Below are 22109 nucleotides of genomic sequence, written 5' to 3'. Positions count from 1 at the left end.
CACTGCCCAGCAGCTCCTGAAGAGGTGCAGTAGCCTTCTCCTGCTGTCCCTGCTTTGGTGTTATTCCCTGATTATTGCCTAATGACTGATGTGAAACAAACAGGTGGTTTCATTCCTGTCCTAGCCTGACGGGTGCCCCAATCACAAAAAACCCTCACACCCTAGATGGAGATTAGCCGTCACCACGTTCTGCTGTCCCAGGTAAACTGAATGGGCTGCCGGGACTGGACTAAGCTTTCGTATCATAACAGGGCAATCGCCCTGCTCTAGTTAAGGTCCAAGCCAGGTTTCAAATCAAAGCTCAGTTCTTCTAAGTGCTCCAAGTCTATGTGGTGACTCAGAGTGCCTCGAAATCTGGTAGGCCTCAAGGGGTGGGTGGGTGAGGTTCTGTTACTGATCCAAATCTGGGGCCATTTGACAAAGGAGTTCCTGAGCAACAGCTCCCACCCTCCAAAAAAGTTGTGTTTTTTTTGTTTTTGTTTTTTGTTTTTTTTAAAACAATGGGCTGCTTCTTAGCATATGAGTAATATGCCCCGGTGGCACGTGACCAGGATTCATCACCGAATTTGGTCCTCTGGTTGGATCATTAATAGCGTCCCTGGCCTGGGCTGGATACTGACAGGGAGTGCGAAGCGAACGCTGATCCGTGCCCTCCTTCTGACAACTGACTTTTGCTCACAGACACAGAGCAAACAAGAGCTCAGATCATCCTATCAGCATGTCCAATGCTTGAGGATTACCCCCAACAGCGAGCCTGGTATTCACCAGCCCTTTAGGGGAAATCAAATTAAAACTTTATTTGAAAAAGATGTTGCTACTTTATTTTACAAAAAGAAAAGGAGTACTTGTGGCACCTTAGAGACTAACAAATTATTTTAGTGTCTCAAAAGCCTCTCAAATTGAAGTGCCAGAGGAATTATAGGAGGCATGCAGGGGCAGAAGAATTAACAGGATTGTTTGCTTTCACAATTTCACACCAGATGGATAGCTCAAGCAGATAAGCAGGAGTGTTTGGTCCTAAAACACACCCAGCCAGTGTCCCTGCGAGGCCCCACCTTGAAAAGACCACATAGGTGAATTAATATCTTTTTCTGGACCAGCTTCAGTTGGTGAGAATCAAGTTTCTGAGCTTACACCCAGGTCTCCTCTCTGTATAAGCTCAAAAGCTCATCTCTCACCAGCAGAAGCTGGTCCAATAAAAGATATTAACTAACCTACCCTCTCTCTCTCCTATTCTGGGACCAATATGGCTACCACAACCTTACATACCACCTGGAGCAGAAATTTGGAAAAGATTAGATAGCATATTGCTAAAATCTGGCTCGAGCAAGGTAATGGGTTTTTGTTTTGTTATTTTTGGGGAATACAATCCAAGTATTTTTGTAAAACAAAATTAGATGTGTCAGTATTGCTGGCAGGGGAGGGGCAATTTAGGTGGTGAAGAAATGTGTGTGTGTGGGGGGGGGGAAATGGGATGAGAGGGATTTGGGGCTGCATCAAGGGAAGGGGTATAAATTGAGATGGGTAGTAGGATAGGTGAGGAAGGGAGGAACATAGGGTGAGTGGCAGTAGGAGAATAAGGGTAGTGTGCCTGTTAGCCTGACATTGTCCCCTTTTATGTGCACAGCAGGATCTGGGGCATCCAAGCCCCCCTCTCCCTACACCCATGTGAGCTGGGATCTGGGCATCTCTGATTCCCCTCCCCTGCCGCTCCTCATATACATGCCAGGATCTGGAGTGGGGGAAGAGGGCCTTAGCCACCTATGGGGCTAACACCCTCCTTGCTCCCCTTCATGGAAGCCTGGTTCTGGAGGGACCTTGCCTTTCTGGGTGGTGTCTGGGTCCCTCTTCCTACCACCACAGTAGCTGAGATATGGGATATCTAACCCCTCCTCCCTTTCACCATGTGTGTGGCAGGAGCTGGGGAGACCCTGCCCATGTATAGAAGTCTGCCCTAACCTCCCTCCATGAGAACCAGGTTCTGGGGAGTTGTTATTGGATGTATCCAAGTGCTGCCCCCCACATCTGTGCACCGGGGGCCCCTACCCATCCATAGATATTCATAGAATATCAGAGTTGGAAGGGACCTCAGGAGGTCATCTAGTCCAACCCCCTGCTCAAAGCAGGACCAATCCCCAATTTTTGCGCTGGATCCCTAAATGGCCCCCTCAAGGATTGAACTCACAACCCTGTGTTTAGCAGGCCAATGCTCAAGCCACTGAGCTATCCCTCCCCCCAGGGGGATCTGACCTCCCCACCCCCATGTAAGCTGGGGGGTTGGGGGGGCTTCCCTTTCTGTGAGTGTTTGAGCCCTTTCCCCTGCCTACGTGAATGCACACCAGGAGCTAGAGGGCCCTCTTTCCCATTTATGGTGGTCTGACCTCTCTTACAAGACATGTCCGGAGAGGGGGACTGGACCAGACCTTTCTCCCTACCCTTTCATGGGATTTGGGGCGCTCTGTCCCATCAGTGGTGTCTGAGAGCCCCCCTCCCCCCCAAACCAGGATCATAGAAGCCCTGTGTTTTTAGGTGGGAAGATAACGGGCATGACAGGAGCATGCCCTAAAAACACACAGCTGACACTAGGGGGAGGAGCCTCTTACAACAGGTGTGTTCAACTTGTATCAGACACTCCAGCAGTGGGGAGAGGCAAAGGAAACATCCACAAACATGAATGGAGTGGTTTGCACATCTCAGAGCTATTGGTTCAGGCTGTACTTAGCACCATGGAGTATTTGCTTTCTGCTGAGAACATTTCATGAAAACGAATGGACCAATGGACACCTTTGGGAGCCTGCAAGTCTGAACTTTGAAATCCAGCCTGGGCAGAAATCTGAAAACCAACCTTAAACAGAGGGGAGGGGGGAAAATCTGCCTCTCTCAAGGTTATTTATTTAAGAGATATAATCTGAGTACAACAGAATATTCAGAATGAGCTGAAACTCTTGGAAAAGAAAATAAATTACACTCACTAGGAGGGGAGGGGGAATAAATTGGAATGAGGGGTATGGGAAAGAAGGGATGTGGGAGAAGAGGGGAGGGGTTGGAGAATATGAAGAGTAGGGGAGGAGCTGGAGAATGGAAGTGGGAGGGTTATCAATTCTCCCCTTCTGCCCCTTCTCCCCTTCTGCCCATGTGCTGGGATGTAGGGAAGCACTATCCCACTGCAGAGGTCTGAGCCCCTCTTCCTGCCAGCTGTGTGTTCTGGGATCCAGGAAGTGACTAAATCACTTGCCCAGCATCACACAGCATTATTCCCAGAATCAGGAATAGAACCACCTTTAACTCCTGTTGCTCTGTACATCTGTCTGTGCTCTATTAAATAGCTTTTCTTAGATACAGCCCAGATGAATCATTAGCTTGACTTCTGTTACTCAGGCAAAACTTCCATTGAAGGGGATAGATTTGCCCAAGTAAAAGCTAAAAACAGCAGGCTCTTTAACATTATTCAATAGTGAGAATACAAATTTTCTTGATTCAAACATTTGAAAAGAACCTAGACATTCAAATGTGTATGATTTAAAAAAAAGCAAGTACTTAACTTCAAAGTGAGAATAAGTGTAGACATTTTAAAAGAGTGCGAACATTGTTTGACCTTCCCTCTTTCCTGCAGAGGGGCTGAACGAACACACACACACACACAGCACCAGCAGAACAGGTAAACTGACCAGTTTCAAAATCAAGGTTCATCATGTCTCATGCCAGATTTTTTCATATAGGAACTTTGTGATGTTTTGTAGTCTCTCTGGCGGCATCCCTCCCCATCACCTTTTATTTGGTAGAAGAAGATTCTGCTCCTAAGCCAAGGGCCAGAGCCACCACACAGAAGCCCTGGGCCACCAGCTCTCCTTTGTGGCTCTCCTCTAGCTCCTGTAACAGTTCCAGTGAAAGTGAACTGCCAGGGCTTTGCCCATTGGCCACTGACTGCTAACAGGACACAGGAATTAGGACAGGGACAAGCACCGTGTTGCGAACTTTTGTGATTTTAAAAAACAAGCAAACCTGCCACAGTCAAGGTAAAGTCTCACATGATCTTCGAATCCTGGCTTCCAACCTCATGAGGTTTCCCTATTCAAAATGGCCACAAGGGAGTGAACGCAAAACTGCCTCCCAGTCAAGACAGCCACCATTCACTTTGGACTTTGCATGTGGAAGTGAGATTACCCAGTCAAGATGGCTTCCACCTCTGACTCCAGTTTCCTCACTAGCCCAACATCTGTAAGGAGACAGGTTGAAGCAGGACATAGCCTGAAAGGAAGAAGGAAGAGATTGGGTCTTGGAGAATATGGAATGGCAGAAAGGAAATATATAAAGGGGGGGGGAGTTGGAGAAAGGGAGATCATTAAGGGAAAATGTGAGTAGGGGAGGAGTCTGAGTATGTTAAAGAGGAAGTTGGAGAGGGGAAGGAGACAGGACAGCGATAAGGGCAGGGGAGAGGGCATGTAGAGGGACAGATCGGCAGTTCCTCTGCTCCACGGGTTAGGAGAGGATAAAAGGAGAGAGGCCTGCATTTTTGCATGTGCAGTTTTGGTTGAACTTTGCCTCACATGCACTTTGAGGCAGATGGCTTCCCACAGCTCAAAACAACAAATGCAACAACCCGCACCCACCCCCTCCAAGTATTTTCCAGTCTCATGACATTTTAAGACAATGATTTTGGATGACCTCACTCATGGATTGTTGAATATATGGGAACTACAGTAACCACATCAAAGAACAGGACGGGGTGGGGGGGAGATAGGGAGAGAGAAGGGGGTCCATCTACACCAAAACAATGACAAAGTTTTTGGTTGTTTTTTTTGTTACATGACATTAATTTTACTAAATTATGGATCAAAGTCATTAGTTCCATTATTATTTGTACAGCTTCAGCAATATGATAGGGGCTTTAAAAACAGGTATGAAGACAGTGTTTTTGCCTGGAACAACTTAGAGTCTAGATAGGTAGTGCTCTGAAGAGAAGGACTGCGTTAATAGGCCTTGCAAGCAGTAGATGTTTAAAAGAAGGGAAGGATAGAGGAATGAAAGACTGGGTCAAGAAAAGGGTTTTCTGAGAGTCAAATACTGCAATATGTTCTTGAAATAATCATGCTATATAATCTGAACTGTACAAATTGGAATAAAGTGGAGAAAAAAGGAAAGTGTATTATTCAGATCATGTAGCTACAAGAAGTTCACAGCTTGCAATACTACTGTATCTTGAAATAATATGAATTATAATGTCTAGCACTCCAAAACTGGAATAGTGTTTTAAACCAAATACTAAAATGTAATAAGGTTTATAATTTAAAGCTGTTACAATTGGATTGGAAGTAACTACTCACAATGTCAAAGCATAAGCAATGAGTGTAGAATCCCATTTTAATTCAAGTTTGTATTTGCATATATTTGCACAATACATATTATTAACCAGACATTTTATTTCCATCTCCATTGTAGATTTTTTATACAGCGCTTTTCAATTGATTTGGCTTGCCTATTACCTGTACCACCACAATACCAGTCTTACTAACTGGTGCCCATCATTCACATGCTATCATGGATTATAACTGATAGTCTCATATATAGCTATCGTAGCCAGTTACAGTGAACAGCATATTCATTTTAAGAAGAATACTTAAATCAAACTGAAATGGAAACTTGAGCTCTTGTTGCGACTTTGTTGGTATATGAAGTGGTGTCCACCACCAAAAGACCTGTTCAAATAAAATCTAATAAATAGCAAAGAAGTTCAGTTCTATACACGCCAATCACACGGCACCAGATTCAACCTAGTTGTACGTTTAACACTTCTCTAGAAACCACGGAATAAATTCAAGAAACATTACATCTTAGGTTATCTACAAGATATCCATTCTACATGTGAAAGTACATAAGGGCAATGCCGTGAATATTTCACGAGTAAAGTGCTTTTAACATCAAGCAGATGAATATACCCTAGTGTTGTACCACAGAAAAAGAGTTCTTTTTGGATAAAAAATAGTTCATGCATCTACTCTGCAGCAATTCTGTGCATTCATGTATAGTAATACTTAAATAGAATTTATAACCTCAATCCTACGGGATACAAGGACTGGGTACAGTGTTTACACCTATAAAAAAACTCAACCAATACTCTGGAATAGCATACATTTTGAACATCGTTACAGCAGGTTTTGTTAAGAAGCCAAACCTTTGGTAGTATTAATGCAGTATACACTGAAGATACCATTGAACCAGTATATGAGTTCAATATGCAACTGACAGGAATGGAGAAAAGAAAAAATCAAAAGCAAATTTAATGGCTTTTTGCACTGTGCTTCTCCAGTCATGCTCTATTTTCACATGCCTTCCTGCGGGTGTAAGTTTAGACATGCAATTTAAGCAAGTGATTGCTTTCAGTTCAAAGACAGGCCACTTGCTGCCAAGACGACCCTCCAGAATTGTGCTGAAGTCAATTATACTTCCTTGCCTCAAGTTCAACAACACTTTCTTAAACTCGTTGCTTGCCTTCAGCACAATATCTTTGGTTATATCCTCCTCCTCTACAACTTTAGTTCCATTTTTGCCATTGAAAGGCATGCCCACAGTTATTTCGAATTTGTATCGATCAAACTTTTTCATGTGACAGTCATGCTTTGTCAGATACTTGAGACAACACAGTTCCTCCTCCGCCATGGTAACATTTTTTGGGTCACACACAGGGTAGGTTTCACCATACAAACATCTAATCCAATCACCAATAAAAAGCGGAAGCATGTTTATTGCAGATTCTGCACTATTTTCAATTTCTGTAACCCTGACATATTTGAACCGCCCAGTCCATGTAACTCTGTGTCCTTGCAGATGACTACATACAATTTGGGTGCGTGCCATGTTAGTCTCCTTCCATGACCGGGGTCCACAGAGGAAGCCATACTGATTCCATGTCAAGGTAGAGTTGTAGACTTTCATTCCCTCTGATCGGTACACATAGAACCAACAGAACAATACTACAGCTGTAATCCACACCAAAATGAGTTTCACAATAGAACTTTTGGTTAGGGATCTCATCATTTCAACGATGGAGAAGTTAGTTTTTGTCCACCATCGTAAAAACAAAGGAATACCACACAACACAAGAGTCACCACAATCTTCATGAGCTCCAAAGATATGAACCACTTTATGAAATGCACAAGACACATGAGTGCAATGCCTACCATTACAACTGGGAGTGCAAAGAGAAACAGAAAATAGCCAACTGATGCACGAATGAGACCAATACAGGAGGACTCTTGCAGAATAACCACTGAGAATTCACACCACATGAAACACACCATGTAGGGAATCAGGTAACAGTAGGTGCCTTTAAAATTCCGCAGTTGTGCCATTCTAAAGAAGAGATAGAACAAGTACAGGAACAGAAGGCATGGGATGCTCACATTTAGTATGAAGAAGTGGCCTATAGGAAGAGTAAAGAAGGTTTTACCTAAGAATTTCAAATAGCCCAAATTTATAGGTAGTATCTGCAATAGGGAGAGGGAGCCAGCAGCCACCTCAGTCATTAAAGCTCTTCGTGTGTAAGGTTCTGCACAAGTGCTTAAACTCATATAACTTGTCACTGTGAAGAAAACAGAGATGGTAGCCATCTCTGAGCATGGTATGAAGTCTTTGCTTGCTATAGGGAAGGAAAAAATGACAAAGAAAACTGAGAGCAAAAAGTAAACATATGGCTCTAAATGATTCCACCCAAAGTTCACTTCTGCTTGCTCAACATCTAGATTTGGCTCGAAACGAAGCAATAAGTCAGTCAGGGTACGGAAGTTTTCCCAGGCCTTACTGTCTTGAAAGACTTTCAGCGTGCAAATCACCATGGAAATGAAGGACAGATAGAAGATGACTAATGGGATAAAGAAGGCAAAAAAATCGATTGTCAGATTACTGATGATGAAGAAGAAGATGAGGGCATTGATGTGGTGTGTTGGAATAATAGTAGACAGCCAGTGCATTCCTGCCTTAGATGCAATATCTATAAGATACTCTTTAATTTCCATAATGGCATGAAGTGGATATTTTACAACCTGAAAAGAAAGGAACACAGTTTATTTAACAACACTTTTGTACATGTACAGTATATATATTCATGTTAAAGCAGTAGCTGTAAGTCAAGCCTAGCTTGCTTTGAAATACTTCTATTTCAAGAAGAGTTGCACGACAAAATAGGATTTTCTCTATGACCATTTTTTTATATTAACTTCATCAGATGAGGCACAGTTTACATTACCTCTCTATTTTGATAACAAAATTTCATCATCAATAGGTTACATCATTTTTTATTAAAAAGCTTCCTAATCTAGCATTCTGCTCAATTAGGTTCCAACTGAACTGCCCATTGGTATTGTAAAGATGAACTACAGGGCTGCAATTCTGTACCATCTTGTGTCATTCCTTCAGCTGTAAGTGTCCGCTTCTCCAGTGATTCTGTCACACACAGTGCATTGTTATACAGATTTACACTAAGCAATTGTTCATGTGACAAGTTACTATAAGGCAAGCCAGGGTGTGACTCTGTGGCATGCTGGCTTGCTGCACAGTACTGTCCCACTTGGACATTGTTACAGCCCAGTGAAAGCATGCTAAACTGTACACTAAGCCACATTCCAGAACTTTCACATTGCTGTAGCAGTGTTCTCACAGGACATTAAGCTGGTGCTTGCCAAACAGTAGATTCACACTGTGGCTTGCTATGCAGTAACTTGCCTTGTGGACAAGCTTTAAGTCTTTAAAGGTAGTTTGCATTTTTCCAAAATTTTCCTTCCCAAGTACGTAAGCAAGCAGTTATCAAAAACTATTAATCCTTTTCAATCTCTTTATTATTATAATCAGCTAGTACTATTTCATTTCCCTCCCTATGCACAGATCTAGGATTATTCCTTTAACCCACCATCAATTATATTATAGAGCCTTTAATATTCTACTTATCCTGCAGGGGATGACCTGCCCAGCAGGGTGACTTGTCAAACAACACTGGAGTTACTGTAAGAAAAGACACTGCCTTTCTGCAGGACAGATGGAAAGGACCATCTAGAAAGAGACCACATCTCAAGCAAATGTTGAACTAAAAACGTTGGCAAGTGTAGCTTCACAGCCTCAAAACACCACAAAAAAATTCAGTTTCCATGGTGTGCCAAACATATGCCTTTATATCAAGTACTTCAAGGGAAAGGCCAAGAAGCTTTCAACAGAGATTTATATTTCATACTAGCTGGGGCAGAAAGCCCAGGAAGTTAAGAGTAAGGCTTTTCACTGGTGAAGTGTCCCTTCCAAGTACATCATCTTCAGAACATTAAGTCAGTTACCTGGAAGCACTAGAGGAGATATATTGCTTTTCTTGTCCCTTAACATTTAACAATGTCCAAGGAGGACAAATAAAGAACTGATTTGCTGATGGCAGCATGATGTTCCCTAACTGCTGCCACTTGGAAATTTAGATCAATGTATGCATGTGTCTCAGTTCTCATGTTTAGATTTTGTTTGTACTGTTTAACAGTGAAGCGTTGATTTGCATAAACCACTGCCAGCCAGTTTCATCCTTTAATTTCCTCACAGAAAGTGAGCTGTCTTACACATCTAGTCCATTGCTGTGTTTTCCAATTTGTATATGCAAGTTTACAGACTTAATTTGTTGATTTACCGGTCTCTGTAATTAATAAATGCAGACATACATCTAAATACAAAATATGGCAAAAGAGAGGCATGTTGTCCTCTGCAAGGTGAGTATGAAGATATATAGTCATCTTCCAAGAACAATGTTTATGTTTTCAATCCATCTTCCTTCTAAATTTATGCCATATATACAAAAACATCACACTGTGTATGTGTATATATACACAACTATACACTCACACAAGTTGTATCAATGATACTGTTTGGTGACTAGATACAAGTTTTGAAGGTAGATCATTTGAAGGTAGGCTATTTTGGCCATAAATAAATTAACTAAGAGTCCTTCAATACATATCAAACAATAGGTGCTTAACTAGTTTTCACCTTTAGTCGCAGTGGTAGTTCCTCGGGACTCTTTCCAGCCAATTCATCATCATCATCATCATCATCCTCCTGCACAAACAGGTTAGTTGGGATGATTCCCTTTGCATACTTCTTGGTTATTTCAACAAAATCATCCAAAGCAATATAGTTCTTAGCTGCAAGTTATAATGAAGATAACAAAAAAAGAGCTCAAAAATTACAGTACTAGCATCCCATTAATTACAAAGCATGGACCAGCCTTTCTAGGACTGATGTGGAAATTATTTTCAAATAAACTTTGTGGCTGTATTATGGAGAAATTGAACTCTTGTTAACAGGTGTTTATTTTGTGACCTGTTCAGAGGTAGCAAATTAATTTTGGTGGTAATAAGTGGTCACAATACAACTTTATTTGAGCATAAGCTTTCGTGGGTAAAAACCGCACTTCTTCAGATGCATGGAGTGAAAATTACAGATGCAGACATAAATAAACTGACACATGAAGAGAAAGGAGTTACCTTACAAGTGGAGAACTAGTGCTGACAGGGCCAATTCGATCAGGGTGGATGTGCATGTCACTCCCAATAATAGATGAAGTGGTGTCAATTCCAGGAGAGGCAAAGCTGCTTTTGTAAGGAGCCAGCCACTCCCAGTCCCTATTCAAGCCCAAATTAATGGTGTTAAATTTGCAAATGAATTTTAGTTCCGCTATTTCTCTTTGAAGTCTGTTTTTTTGGTTCAATTATAGCTACTTTCAAATCTGTTATAGATAGCAGCTTTGCCTCTCCTGGAATTGACACCTCCTCATCTATTATTGGGAGTGGACTACATCCACCTTGATCGAATTGGCCCTGTCAACACTGGTTCTCCACTTGCGAGGTAACTCCCTTCTCTTCATGTGTCAGCATATTTATGTCTGCATCTGTAATTTTCACTCCATGCATCTGAAGAAGTGGGGTTTTTACCCACGAAAGCTTATGCTCAAATAAATCTTTTAGTCTTTAATGTGCCACCGGACTCCCTTTTGTTTTTGTGGATACAGACTAACACAGATACCCCTGATACAATACATCTTATAAGTGTAGTGGGTCATATTTAGACCAGTATTTATTACTATAATACACAAATTATAAGAAAGAAGAAATAAAGTGAACGAACATGTTCATCTGAGAACAGTATGAAATACATAATATTGCATTTGGTTAGACCGCATGTATTTCATATTTTGTGTCCAAGTTTCATCAGGATTAAAGCTACAGTAAAGATATTTTCATCTGTCAAAGATATTTGTATGCTTATTCTAGTGCCCTGCAATTTTATAAGGTTTCAGATCACATTATTATTTATCTGAAACAACTAGGACTTCCCCTCCCTTTTAACATTTTGGGGGTAAAAATAATTAAATTTTCAGTAGCTCTGCCGTGTTAAAAAAGACAGAGCCACAGGAAAAGAACTCCTCAGAGTCTAACTGAAAGTCTGCACTGAGTCAGAAGTCAGTTCTCTGGTGAATACACGGCATAAATTCCTACTATATTTAGGAAACCTCTAACTCAGTAAAATGAGCAATGCCTCATAATTCTGTCACACACACACACGACCCCATATAATCTCCCTCTATCTAATCTAATAATTTTGATATGATGCGAGACTGGATATTATATACTTTTTTCCAACTATATTGAAGTATATTTATCAGCATGCTATGAACCATCATTAGAAGTAATCAAACTGAACGGACACCAAACTGAACATTGCTCATTTACATAGTGTAATAGCATGATTTTCTCATCTTGTCTGTTTGCTTATTTGCTAATTCTCCAAATACAGATGAGCACAAAATTAATTATTTAAATACACTACATATGCCACTACTTAAATTTAGGCATGTTGGGGACAAAGTGGCACAAGACTGCCGCTGTATACAATAGTGGGGGAGAAGGATTTTAGCCAAGGACCCTGAGAAACAAATCCCTTATGACTCTTTCAAGAAGTGTCCACCCAAAGTACGACAGACATTTTAGGCATGTTCCCTGTTATGAAGAGCTTTGAATCTCAGATAGCACTAAAAGAAACAAAGACAAGAGTAACATAATTGCATCACCATGAGTTATCTTTTTTTGAAACGAGAGAGAGAGAGAGAGCAAGTGAGCGAGCAAGCGAGCAAGTGCATGCGTGTGTGAGCCTGTAAAGTGAGAGAGTGGGTCTGAGAAATGGTGGGGAGGGAAATGAGTTTCTAAAAAAGGAAAGCTGAAAAGGATGGAGGAAGAGAGTTATCAGGGGAGGGGCAGGATGAAGAGGAACACTGAGGGTAGAGCATGTGTGAGGCCCTGGCTGCAGGGTGGGATAGTGGGTGATTGGAGGCCAGAATAACCAGTCATATAAAGTACAAAAATTCATATTTTTAACTGAGGAATTTGCTATAACATTATGCTCCTTACAACTTCCTGAGGCCCTGCTGCAGGGGAGCTCAATGAGTGAGGGCTGCCATGGGCTGCCACTTGGCTTCTTCTACACCAAGAGGGCAAGGAGACTCCCCTCCAGCCCTATAAATGGAATGGAGGTTGGAGGGCCTCGATTAACCCCTGTGAACCTCCTGAGGAGTACTGGGATACAAGATCATGTACACAATTGTCTCACTCGCCTCCAACAGCTTGTCCCAGTCACTGTAGATTAGCCAGTTTCCATGGTAAACAAGTTTGATGTCAATTATAAGGAAGAATTAATGCCAACTTTCCCCACACACTGAAGCACCTGATATTGCTTCAAATATGAAAGACTTTTGAATGACAAAAACCTACAACAAGCTTCCCACACAGTAAGTTTAGAGGGTCAGCTGACAAAGATACGAATGCTCGTCTGCTTAATTCTTATCTGAGCACAAGTTACACATAGGAAATTGAAACAATTGTCTGAGGTTTAAAGTACAGGATTTAATGTATTGGATTTGTGGTCTTACTGTAATTTTAAAACATTCCTACACAAACATTCCTTCCTGCTACTAGCAGCACTCTAGGTATAAAGAGAAGGTACAGGAACGTAACGAAAAAGCAGCATCATATACTTTAATCTTCAGTTTCACAAGGATATATGTTGATTTGTTCGCACATTTTAAGTGTATATTTTAAAGTAATTAATCTTGCACACTGTGCATGCCAAGGAACCATCAAGAAATGTGTTAAGTTTTATTCCTTACTCCTCTTTATCCCTATGATCCCTCAGATTATCTTTTTTTTTTTTTTTTTTTTTTGCTATTCACTTACAGATTTAGGGTCTGATCCAAAGCCCACAAAAATCAATAGGAGTCTTTCTACTGACTTCAATGGTCGTTGACCTTATGGAACAGACAGCTTGTTCTGTCGGGACATACATGGAGACATTTATAAAAGAGTCTCTTCTCAGCTGTAGAATTAGAAACAGAAAGGACAATGGAAAAAACTGCCTAGGGAAGTCCTGCAATCTCCTTCTCTGGAAGCTTTCAAGAAGAGGAGAGGGTTGGAATAGAGAAAAATTCTTTGACAGCACTTCTGGGATATGCTGATGGGGAGAGTTTAGTTTATAATATATGGCTGGCATGTTATATTTACATTCTCAGGCATTATGACCACTGTCCACAGACAGACAATGTCACCTATATATCATCCTACTGAGTTCACCCCATCTCAAATCTTTGCTAACAGGCTTAAATCAGGCTTCCAAGTGTTGGCAATGCATTAAATCAGAAGAAAACTTGCCTCTGGAAAAATGCACAGCATAAATGAAACTGATTGGGTCAGGGAAGTGAATATTAGCTAGGAATAGCTGCTTCTGCTCAAGCACATCTCTGGAGAGGAGAGAACAGCCTACCTCCTACTTTAAGTGTTTGATGAAAACTTCTCATTTCTAAACGCCATTAGTAACTTGACACCCAAGTTTCTCTTCAATTAATATTAAAAGCACATGTTGTACACTTTATTATTCAGATTTTTCTTCAGTTTGGTTATGACAAATTCCCTGCCTCCCCCATTTGCAGTAAAAAAAGAAACGTGCACATCAATTTCTGCCTACACTTACATGTAGGTTCATTTACCCTCCTATTATTTCATCTGCCATTTAAGCCTTCAGAAAATTACTGACCCTCCCCCCCCCACTATAAGCTGCTGAAGGATTCAGAACAAAGTGGCTTGTTTTGCATTTATTTGCTATCAGAATGAAGGAGAAACAACAATTCAGAAGATCAGCAGCTAAGGGATGGAATGTGCAATAGCATCATCCAGTATGTGCCAAAGCAAAAGATTTTCCAATGAACTCTGACCACAGCACGCTTTCCAATGGAGAGAGAGAAAAAAGAAATGTGGCAGTCTTGGCCCTAAACATTTTTTCAAGAAGTGGAAATTGGGTCACACTAAGCTCTATGTGGGTCAAGTCTATATGAAAAGTCTGTCAAGGCTGGGAATAAAATTCAGGCCTGACTCCCATCCCTTTGCCTTAACCAGAGTATTGTCCTTTCCTCTCTCTTAAAAGCACTATATTATAGCACTTCTCATAAATATGAGAAGTTAATGTAAAACCAGCAAAAAGCCCCAGTTCATCTTGAGAATGTTACTGTCAGTGCAGAGTCTCACATACATCTGATGAGCCACAGGCTACATGGAAGGAGAGGACTACAGTGACCCTGATTGAATCTCGACCTGAATTTTTGGGAAGTTTTAGTATTATACAGGATTAGTTTTTAAACCGTAGGACATCTAAAACAGCCCTAAAGAAGAGTGAGACTGATTTTATATGAATTTTTACATTTTATATATTAGTATGAAAACGGAATTAGAATTGTTCTATACATGGCCTTAACTGAAGTTTAGGTTTAACTACACTGCTCTCAGTACAATATGGATTGTTTGTCCCTTTGTTCCTTCACCATCTTAGTTTTCAGTCTTTAAATCCTCCTATCATTTCTTCAGGTTTTCCTTTTTCGAAGAAATAAGTGATGTATATGAAGATTAGCAGCTGCAGATCAATGGTTGGAATACAGCATTCCCATGCTGGATCAATACCAATACTCCATGTAGTCTGGTATCCTCTTTGACAGTCCCCATATCAGAAGCTTCAGAGGAAGAGGTAAACCACATAATTCATAATTATGAATTAACATACCTACATACCCTGAAGGGGAATGAAGGGAGGGGATTATCTTTTTAACACCAAGCAGTGGACTCTTGACTTGCAACCTGAAGGAGGAAGGTTGATATCCCTTATAAATGCGTTTTGTTTTTAAATCCTAGCTAGTGTAGTTTTTATTTTCCATTTGAAATGTTTAATCCTTTTTTCAATCCTATGATGCCCCAACCTCAATAATCTTGTGGTGGCAAGTATCACAGCTTAATGGTTTGTGGGGATACATGGATGAGAGTGAGGAGGGCATTTCCTTTCATCAGTTTTAAATTTGCTGCCTTTTCACAGTCAGGTATCTCTATATTCCTGTACTGCATGAAAGGTAAACAGAGCACCTCTCTCTACATCAATCATTTTTATCAACCTTTCTATCTCACCTACTAAGCAAGTAGTAGTCCCGATTTTCGGACTAGTTAGGAGTCCAGTCCTTCCCAACAATTTGGAATCTTCATGCCCCAGATCAGAATTTTAAAGCTTAAGCTTGTCTTTATTTTAAAACCTGTTAGTTTTCTTGTATAGGTGTCATAAGAGCCAAGCCAGAACTTTTTAACCTATAGAAGATATAGCTTCCTTTTAGCAGTAGCATTTTTACCAGTTAAAAAGTGAATGAGGCTCTCCCTCCTCAGCAAGAGCCAAGATAGTAATAATTATGATGTGTCTTTAGCTGCTGCTCCTCTCTTTTCAGAGCTGAATAGCACTGTGACCTCTTTCGGCTGGGGAGGGCTGGATGGTGTGCCCTTCAGATGCCAGGAAAACTGCATCTTACTTGGCCATAAGAAGAGACGTTTCTTCCTTAAATTTAAGTCTGGGTCTCTTGAGCGATAGGTGAAGATAGCTAATCACAAGGATAGCTTTTAGGGGGCTGGTGGGATACGGAAGGTCTGTTTAAATCAAGTATTTATGCAGGAGACAAATATGAGAGAGAAATTCTCAGTGAGGGGGTGTAGTTTAACAGTTACAGCAAGGTAACAGAGGCTGAAGAGCTGTGTACATTAGATGCTAAGCTTAAATGCTGTGTAATCAGATGATAAAAACGTATTATGTTAACATACTGTAGTTGAGAAATAACTTACAGCTGGTGCAAAAGTATTTAGCAAAACAAAACAAAATTAAATCATGGTCATTACATTTCAAACAGGATGTAAAAAGAAAAGGAGTACTTGTGGCACCTTAGAGACTAACAAATTTATTAGAGCATAAGCTTTCGTGAGCTACAGCTCGTACTTACGTTCACTGCTTACTAATCGTTCCAGCATTCTTCTTTGCTTCTGTACAGACTTTGGAACTGGGCCAGGTTGTTTTTCACCATCTGCTCAATAACAGAAGTTCACAAAGTAGTCATTAAGCGAACAAACGACAACAAATGTCATTAGCTAAAGTAGCAAAAATATAGAAGACAGTAGCACCTCAAACCAATGAGATAAAGGTTTACACAAGGGCATATGCTACCAAGTCCTACTGTGGCAGAAATCCTCTAAGGCGGCTCTACTTAGGGACAAGCAAAGCTGCCTCTAGAGCAGCTGTGATCCTTAGGGTCTACCACCCATTTGCAACAACAGGACACTGAGCGAGAATCTGCTGAATTCCTTGAAAGAACTGCATAGATTGAGTGGCAACACAATGCTAAAAACAGAACTCATTTCATCATGTACTTTTTGAAAGTAGAGAAAGTGGCCGTAATAGTACAATTTGATTTCAGCTACAGTGTTAAAAAGAGGAATAGTGTTTAGATCAGGGGTTCTCAAACTAGGGGTCAGGACCCTCAGGGAGTCGCAAGGTTAATACATGGCGGGTCTTGAGCTGTCAGCCTGTGCCCCAAACCCCGCTTTGCCTCCAGCATTTATAATGGTGTCAAATATATAAAAAAGTGGTTTTACTTTATTGGAGGGAGGCGCACTCAGAGGCTTGCTATGTGAAAGGAGTCACTAGTACAAAAGTTTGAGAACCACTGGTTTAGATCATTAGTATATGCTTACTTTGTGATGCATTTTCAAGTTAGTAACTTCAAATATCTGGCAAGATACTCAGAATGCTTTGTTACTGATAAAATTAAAGTAAATAAGAGCATGTTTTTCCAAAAAAACACTGAGTTTTGATTAAAAAGTTAGTCATTTCTAATCTTTGGTGGTTCTCACTGGTATTTAAGTGAGTCACCATACATAAGCAAAACTCCTGACAGCATATGAATCAGCTTTAAAGAATTAGAGTGAGCAGCTGATAAAGGTCATTATCACAATTATTTTTCCGTGAATGAGTTACACACTTATTTATTTTATTTTTGTATATAGTCTTTTAGGTTTTAAGTTGTGTTCTGCTTTTAATTTTGTGTTTTAGATAGGATCAGTTTCTTTTCTGGGATACTAGATGCCTACCTTCATTGTCAACTTGCCCAACATTCTCCAGCAGTTCAGAAACTGCTAACTGCTTCTTCTTCTTCGGATTTAATTTCCAGTACATAACTAAGGCAGCTTTTCTCACAGCTCTCTCCAGATCAGTCTCGGATGATAATTTCTTCACTTCTTGCTCATTCTCAGAAGTGATGCCTCAAGAAAAGAAAGTGCATTAGATATTATCATCCCACATTTCAGGAAGAAGTGACAGACATGTCCACAATTTGTTATTTTTTTTCACTTTAGTTCTAAGTTTTTGGACAAGTTGATTCACATGTCATCTTCTCAAGTTAACTAAATGTTTCCTACATTATTCTGTGTCCACAGCTTACCAACAAATATTATACATATCTTAAAATGTATAGTGCACTTTAAGGATTGCATAAGATATGTTCCCTGCCACAAAAGAGTTTGTAATCTTGCCTGGAGACAAGACAAAAGGACAACAGTACAGGTAAAAGATGACATCGATAGAGCACTGGGGATGAGAACAAGGTAGGAAGTATTATGTAAAGAAGTGGGTTTCAAGAAGAGATCAGATACTTGGCAGACACGAGGAAGACTATTCCAAGCGTAGGAAGTGGGATGAAGGAAGGCGTGAATCTTGAAATGGGAGAATATGATACAGGGAACCAATTAGGCGAGAGGATTGAGCAGAATAAAGGGAGAATGAGAGGCACAGGAGAAGAGAACAGCAGCAGATATGTAGGTGGGGTGTGAAATTAACTTTAAAGGCAAGGATAAAGAGTTTCAATGAGTTTTGGTAAGAAATAAGAATCTAATGAAGGAATTCAAGTACATGATTGACACAAATACTTCTATATGAAAAGTCATATATTGTCCTTTTAATTAAACTACTCTAACATTCGATCAGCAGCAGTTCAAATAATTTGCTCCAAATATACCCAGATTTTTAAGTATATTTTAACCTGTCCCTCCAATATTTTAATGGAGGATTATTTGTAGTTAAAATAGACTAAAGAGTTAAAGCTCCTAAAGAACCCATACCTCTTCTGTCTGCTAAGCATCTCCGCAACAGCTTGACAGCTTCCCTTCGACCCTGCTTAGCAGCAAGAATCAGCCAGTCAACAGCACTACAGTTGTTGAGTTCTTCATCCTGATCTTCTGCTAATTTCAGGTAATGTTTTCCCATCTAGAAAGAATGGCGAACAAACAAAATTCCTTAGCTATTTAAATATCTTCTGTTCTCTTTATCTCAGCGAGTGAAGGCTACATCTGTGAAGGAGGTGGTCAAATAAGCTGAATCCAACACTGAGGCACACAGTTGTAAGTTGTCCTCAGCAAACTGGCTGGAGATCAACTTCCAGAACAAGATGCAAGCAGAAGCAATGACTGATTTCTGGCACATTTGATGAAGTCAACAAATGAGTTAACATTAGGTAGTATACGACTAAATGCAGCAGTGAACACTAGTAATGCTAGACAGAAAGAGCAGACGCTAAGCGAATTCATTTTTATACAGTACTGCAAGATCAACTTTAAAAATGCAAAATGAAGTGCCATAGCAAGGTATCAGTGATGGACAGGAATTTAGATGAAGTAATCTCTGTAGAGGGCCTTGATATGGTGGCTCTCAACCTTTTCAGAGTCAGGATGCATTTGAAAATATTTATAGCTTGTTGTGATCCAGTACATAATTTGGGGGTGAAAGCTCTGGGGAGGTTTCTGTCAGGTCCTCATAGTGGCAGCTCCTATGCTGTGCGGCTGAGTGGGCTTGGCTCTCCAGTCCGGGCATTGCAACCTCCGGGGTTGCACCGCATGTCTTCTCCACTGACTCGACTTTGTGTGAGCGGAGTTGTGACCTGGCTTATGGGGTTGCAGTGCCACTTGATCAAATTTGGCCTACCCACCACCATGACAGCTGAGTGCATGGGGAGATCATCATGGTGATGGTTACACATGAAAGGAAAATAATGCGACCCCCTAGAGTATCATATCATTATGAACCCCAAAACAGTGAATCTATGCTGTAGAAGTGAATTGTTAATTATTCTTTTGAATGATTCTGCAGCACTAAACATCCCCACCTTATAAAAAACCTGAACTTCTCTTGGAAGGTTAGCAGGTCTGACCCAATTCTCAGTTCTTGGACGCACACAGGTGGACTCTTACACTACCCATCCACACAAATCCAGTTGCAGGATCAGGACCTTTAGGATTAAATGTACACTACATAGAATTGAAGCTACCAGAAAAAATGCAAATAGGCAAGAGATCTCAGACCAAGTAAACCAAACTGACAGTGTACAATCACTACCATGGCACACCTCAACTCAATGAAATGGAAAAGCACATTGATGCAGGAGCAGATGAAAGAAGAGAGTAAATGGCAGAAAGTCAAGAACGTAGCTTAGGTACAAGTACCATCACTGGCAATTTGTCATCATCGCAAACATACTGTTAGCAAGATTTATATGGAAGTTATTGATTTGAACAAATTATGTGGCAATAAAACCTGTGCCAAGAACAGCTACTCCTACAGTGTGTTTATAGTTATAGCCACCAGGTTTTTGACTAAACCCCAAAACATCAGCACTTAATACAGCTCCTCTAAACATATCCCATAGTCCCAGAAACTGACATCTGCCAACACAAATCATGGAATCAGCCATAAGAATGACTATTGCACAAGGAACCACAGCCGAAGACATGGGTTTTGTGATAGAGCTTTCTCTGTAAGGTACAGTAGCAGCATCTGTAAGTAGCTACCTTTTGAAGAGAACATTTTACCCTTATTTCGGTTCTAAAGATACATAAAACACCCCCCACTAATTTCAAGAGTTTAATTAATAGAAAATCAGAGCAACCTATACCTAGCCTTTCCATGAAACTGCACTGAAAGATGCTATATGCTAGGCTGTGATCTGCTCTTTCTGAATGAGTATTGTGCAACAGTGGCTTTAAAATGAGATTGGTGATAAAACTTTTGCACAAATGTTTTCATTTTCAAGTTACCAAAATGTAAAATGGCTAGAAGCCTTTTGACTTGAGGTGGTTATAGAATATCCATTCCTGCTCATTCCAGCTTGTCAGGTAGTTTTAATGTTAACTTGAGGATGCTCTTTGTTTAGATTGTGAGCTAAAACTAGGAGGCAGAAAGAGGTACTTAGAACCAAATTAACGGTGTACATCTTCAGGTTACTCCTCTAACATGAGCACTCACTCCCTCATACCACTGTGCTCTGCTAACTGAAACAGAGTGGTCACAACCAGTCAAGAGTGCAGAGACCCTGTACCGTAACAGACATGTCACTGCCTCTTCTCCATTATGCAGTTCGGATTGTGGGTGTCTCATCTGCATAATTACTGTACAGTTATTTTTCCATAAAAGTACTGTACACAAATCCCTGGAACCGAGTCTGAGACACAGAATGCAGTGTTATTTCAGTATAACCTTACAGTGATTTGTCCAAGTTCATGAATTTTGAGTCATTTTTTTTTCCTAGTCAATTTTTTAGGATGTAAGCAAGCTACAAATATCACTACCTCAGCTTTTCACTCACTTCCGCTGAAGATGCACACTCCCCACCCTGCCCCATCCTCACAATGGACACACTCTTGGCTATCAAACTGACAAGAGAAAATCTGTTTACATATTTTAAACAAGATTTTTTTTTTAAATCTTGTTTTCCTCCTTCCTCTTGTCCCTCTCCACAGGACAGTAGGGCTCCAGGCTCCTAACTAATTTTTGGTTTATTTTGAGACTAACATAATTAAACCTGAAAACATACTGATATTTTTAAGACAATAGCCTTATTGACACATAGGCATCAGAGGAGGGGGAATAAGGGTGGAATGAACCAGGAAGGGTAGAGAGATGTCAGGTTTGGGTTTTTTTTAAACCAATTATCTTCTCCGTGTTTTGACAGCCAATTTTGCTTGTTATTGCTCAACTTTAATTTAAAAATGTTTAAAGCTGCAGTGCAACAGTAATATCTTCCTGACAAGAATGCAAAGACCATATTCTATGTTAATAAACTCCTCAGATGATAGCCAATTTATTAGTCCAGAATATCATTAACCGGGACTGTGGCTTACTGTTATTTAAACAGGTTTTGATTTTATAGAAGAAAACAGAGAAGGACTTTCCAGCAGTAACCTAGGAGTTCTGTTTATATATTTCTTACACTTCACGATCCTTTTTCCCGTTTACAGAGGGTCAGCAGTGCCCATGACTCTGTCACTCCTTCCAAACCTGTGTGTCCTGTCTTGGAGTTCTGATCTTCTCTCTTCAAATTTCCCTTAAAGTCTCTCCAAAGTCAGTTTAATATATCCTTTCTTACCGTCCTCTTCCTCCCATGCTTTCTTTAATATTTGTTCTTCTCCCATTCTTATAACATGTCCAGCCTATTATTAGGAGTCCCAAGTTTATCTTGCCTCTAATTTCTTCCATGTGCACTGTCTACCCTCCGCTTGTCTGCCATTCTCCTCAATATATTACTTTCCACAACGGGCGTCTTCTTTCCCACCCACCCACCCCCATCCCCATAAGACCTACTGTTTCCAAACCATGCAGTAGGCAGGGAAAAACACACACAAGATACAATTTTGCCTTCAGTTTG

The 22109-nt window shown here is 40.5% G+C and overlaps 1 protein-coding gene across 6 annotated transcripts in view; it reads right to left on the bottom strand.

Annotated features, from left to right (window-relative positions):
- Positions 1–5343: 5343 nt before the first annotated feature.
- WFS1 (wolframin ER transmembrane glycoprotein) overlaps positions 5344–22109 on the bottom strand; it is a 47642-nt gene continuing 30876 nt past the window's right edge. For all 6 annotated transcript variants that reach the window (XM_043512479.1, XM_038399861.2, XM_038399865.2 and 3 more), the window contains 5 exons: positions 18535–18679; positions 17509–17679; positions 16365–16445; positions 10010–10164; positions 5344–8040 (listed from right to left, as the gene is read on the bottom strand). In XM_043512479.1, coding sequence (XP_043368414.1) covers positions 6229–8040; positions 10010–10164; positions 16365–16445; positions 17509–17679; positions 18535–18679 — 2364 coding nt within the window. In that variant the 3' untranslated portion in view covers positions 5344–6228. The remainder of the gene's footprint in view (positions 8041–10009; positions 10165–16364; positions 16446–17508; positions 17680–18534; positions 18680–22109) is intronic.

Source organism: Dermochelys coriacea, chromosome 4 (assembly GCF_009764565.3).
Source record: "Dermochelys coriacea isolate rDerCor1 chromosome 4, rDerCor1.pri.v4, whole genome shotgun sequence".
Classification (NCBI taxonomy): domain Eukaryota; kingdom Metazoa; phylum Chordata; order Testudines; family Dermochelyidae; genus Dermochelys; species Dermochelys coriacea.
Note: the sequence above shows the minus strand (reverse complement) of the source record. Positions and strands in the feature narration are given on the sequence as shown.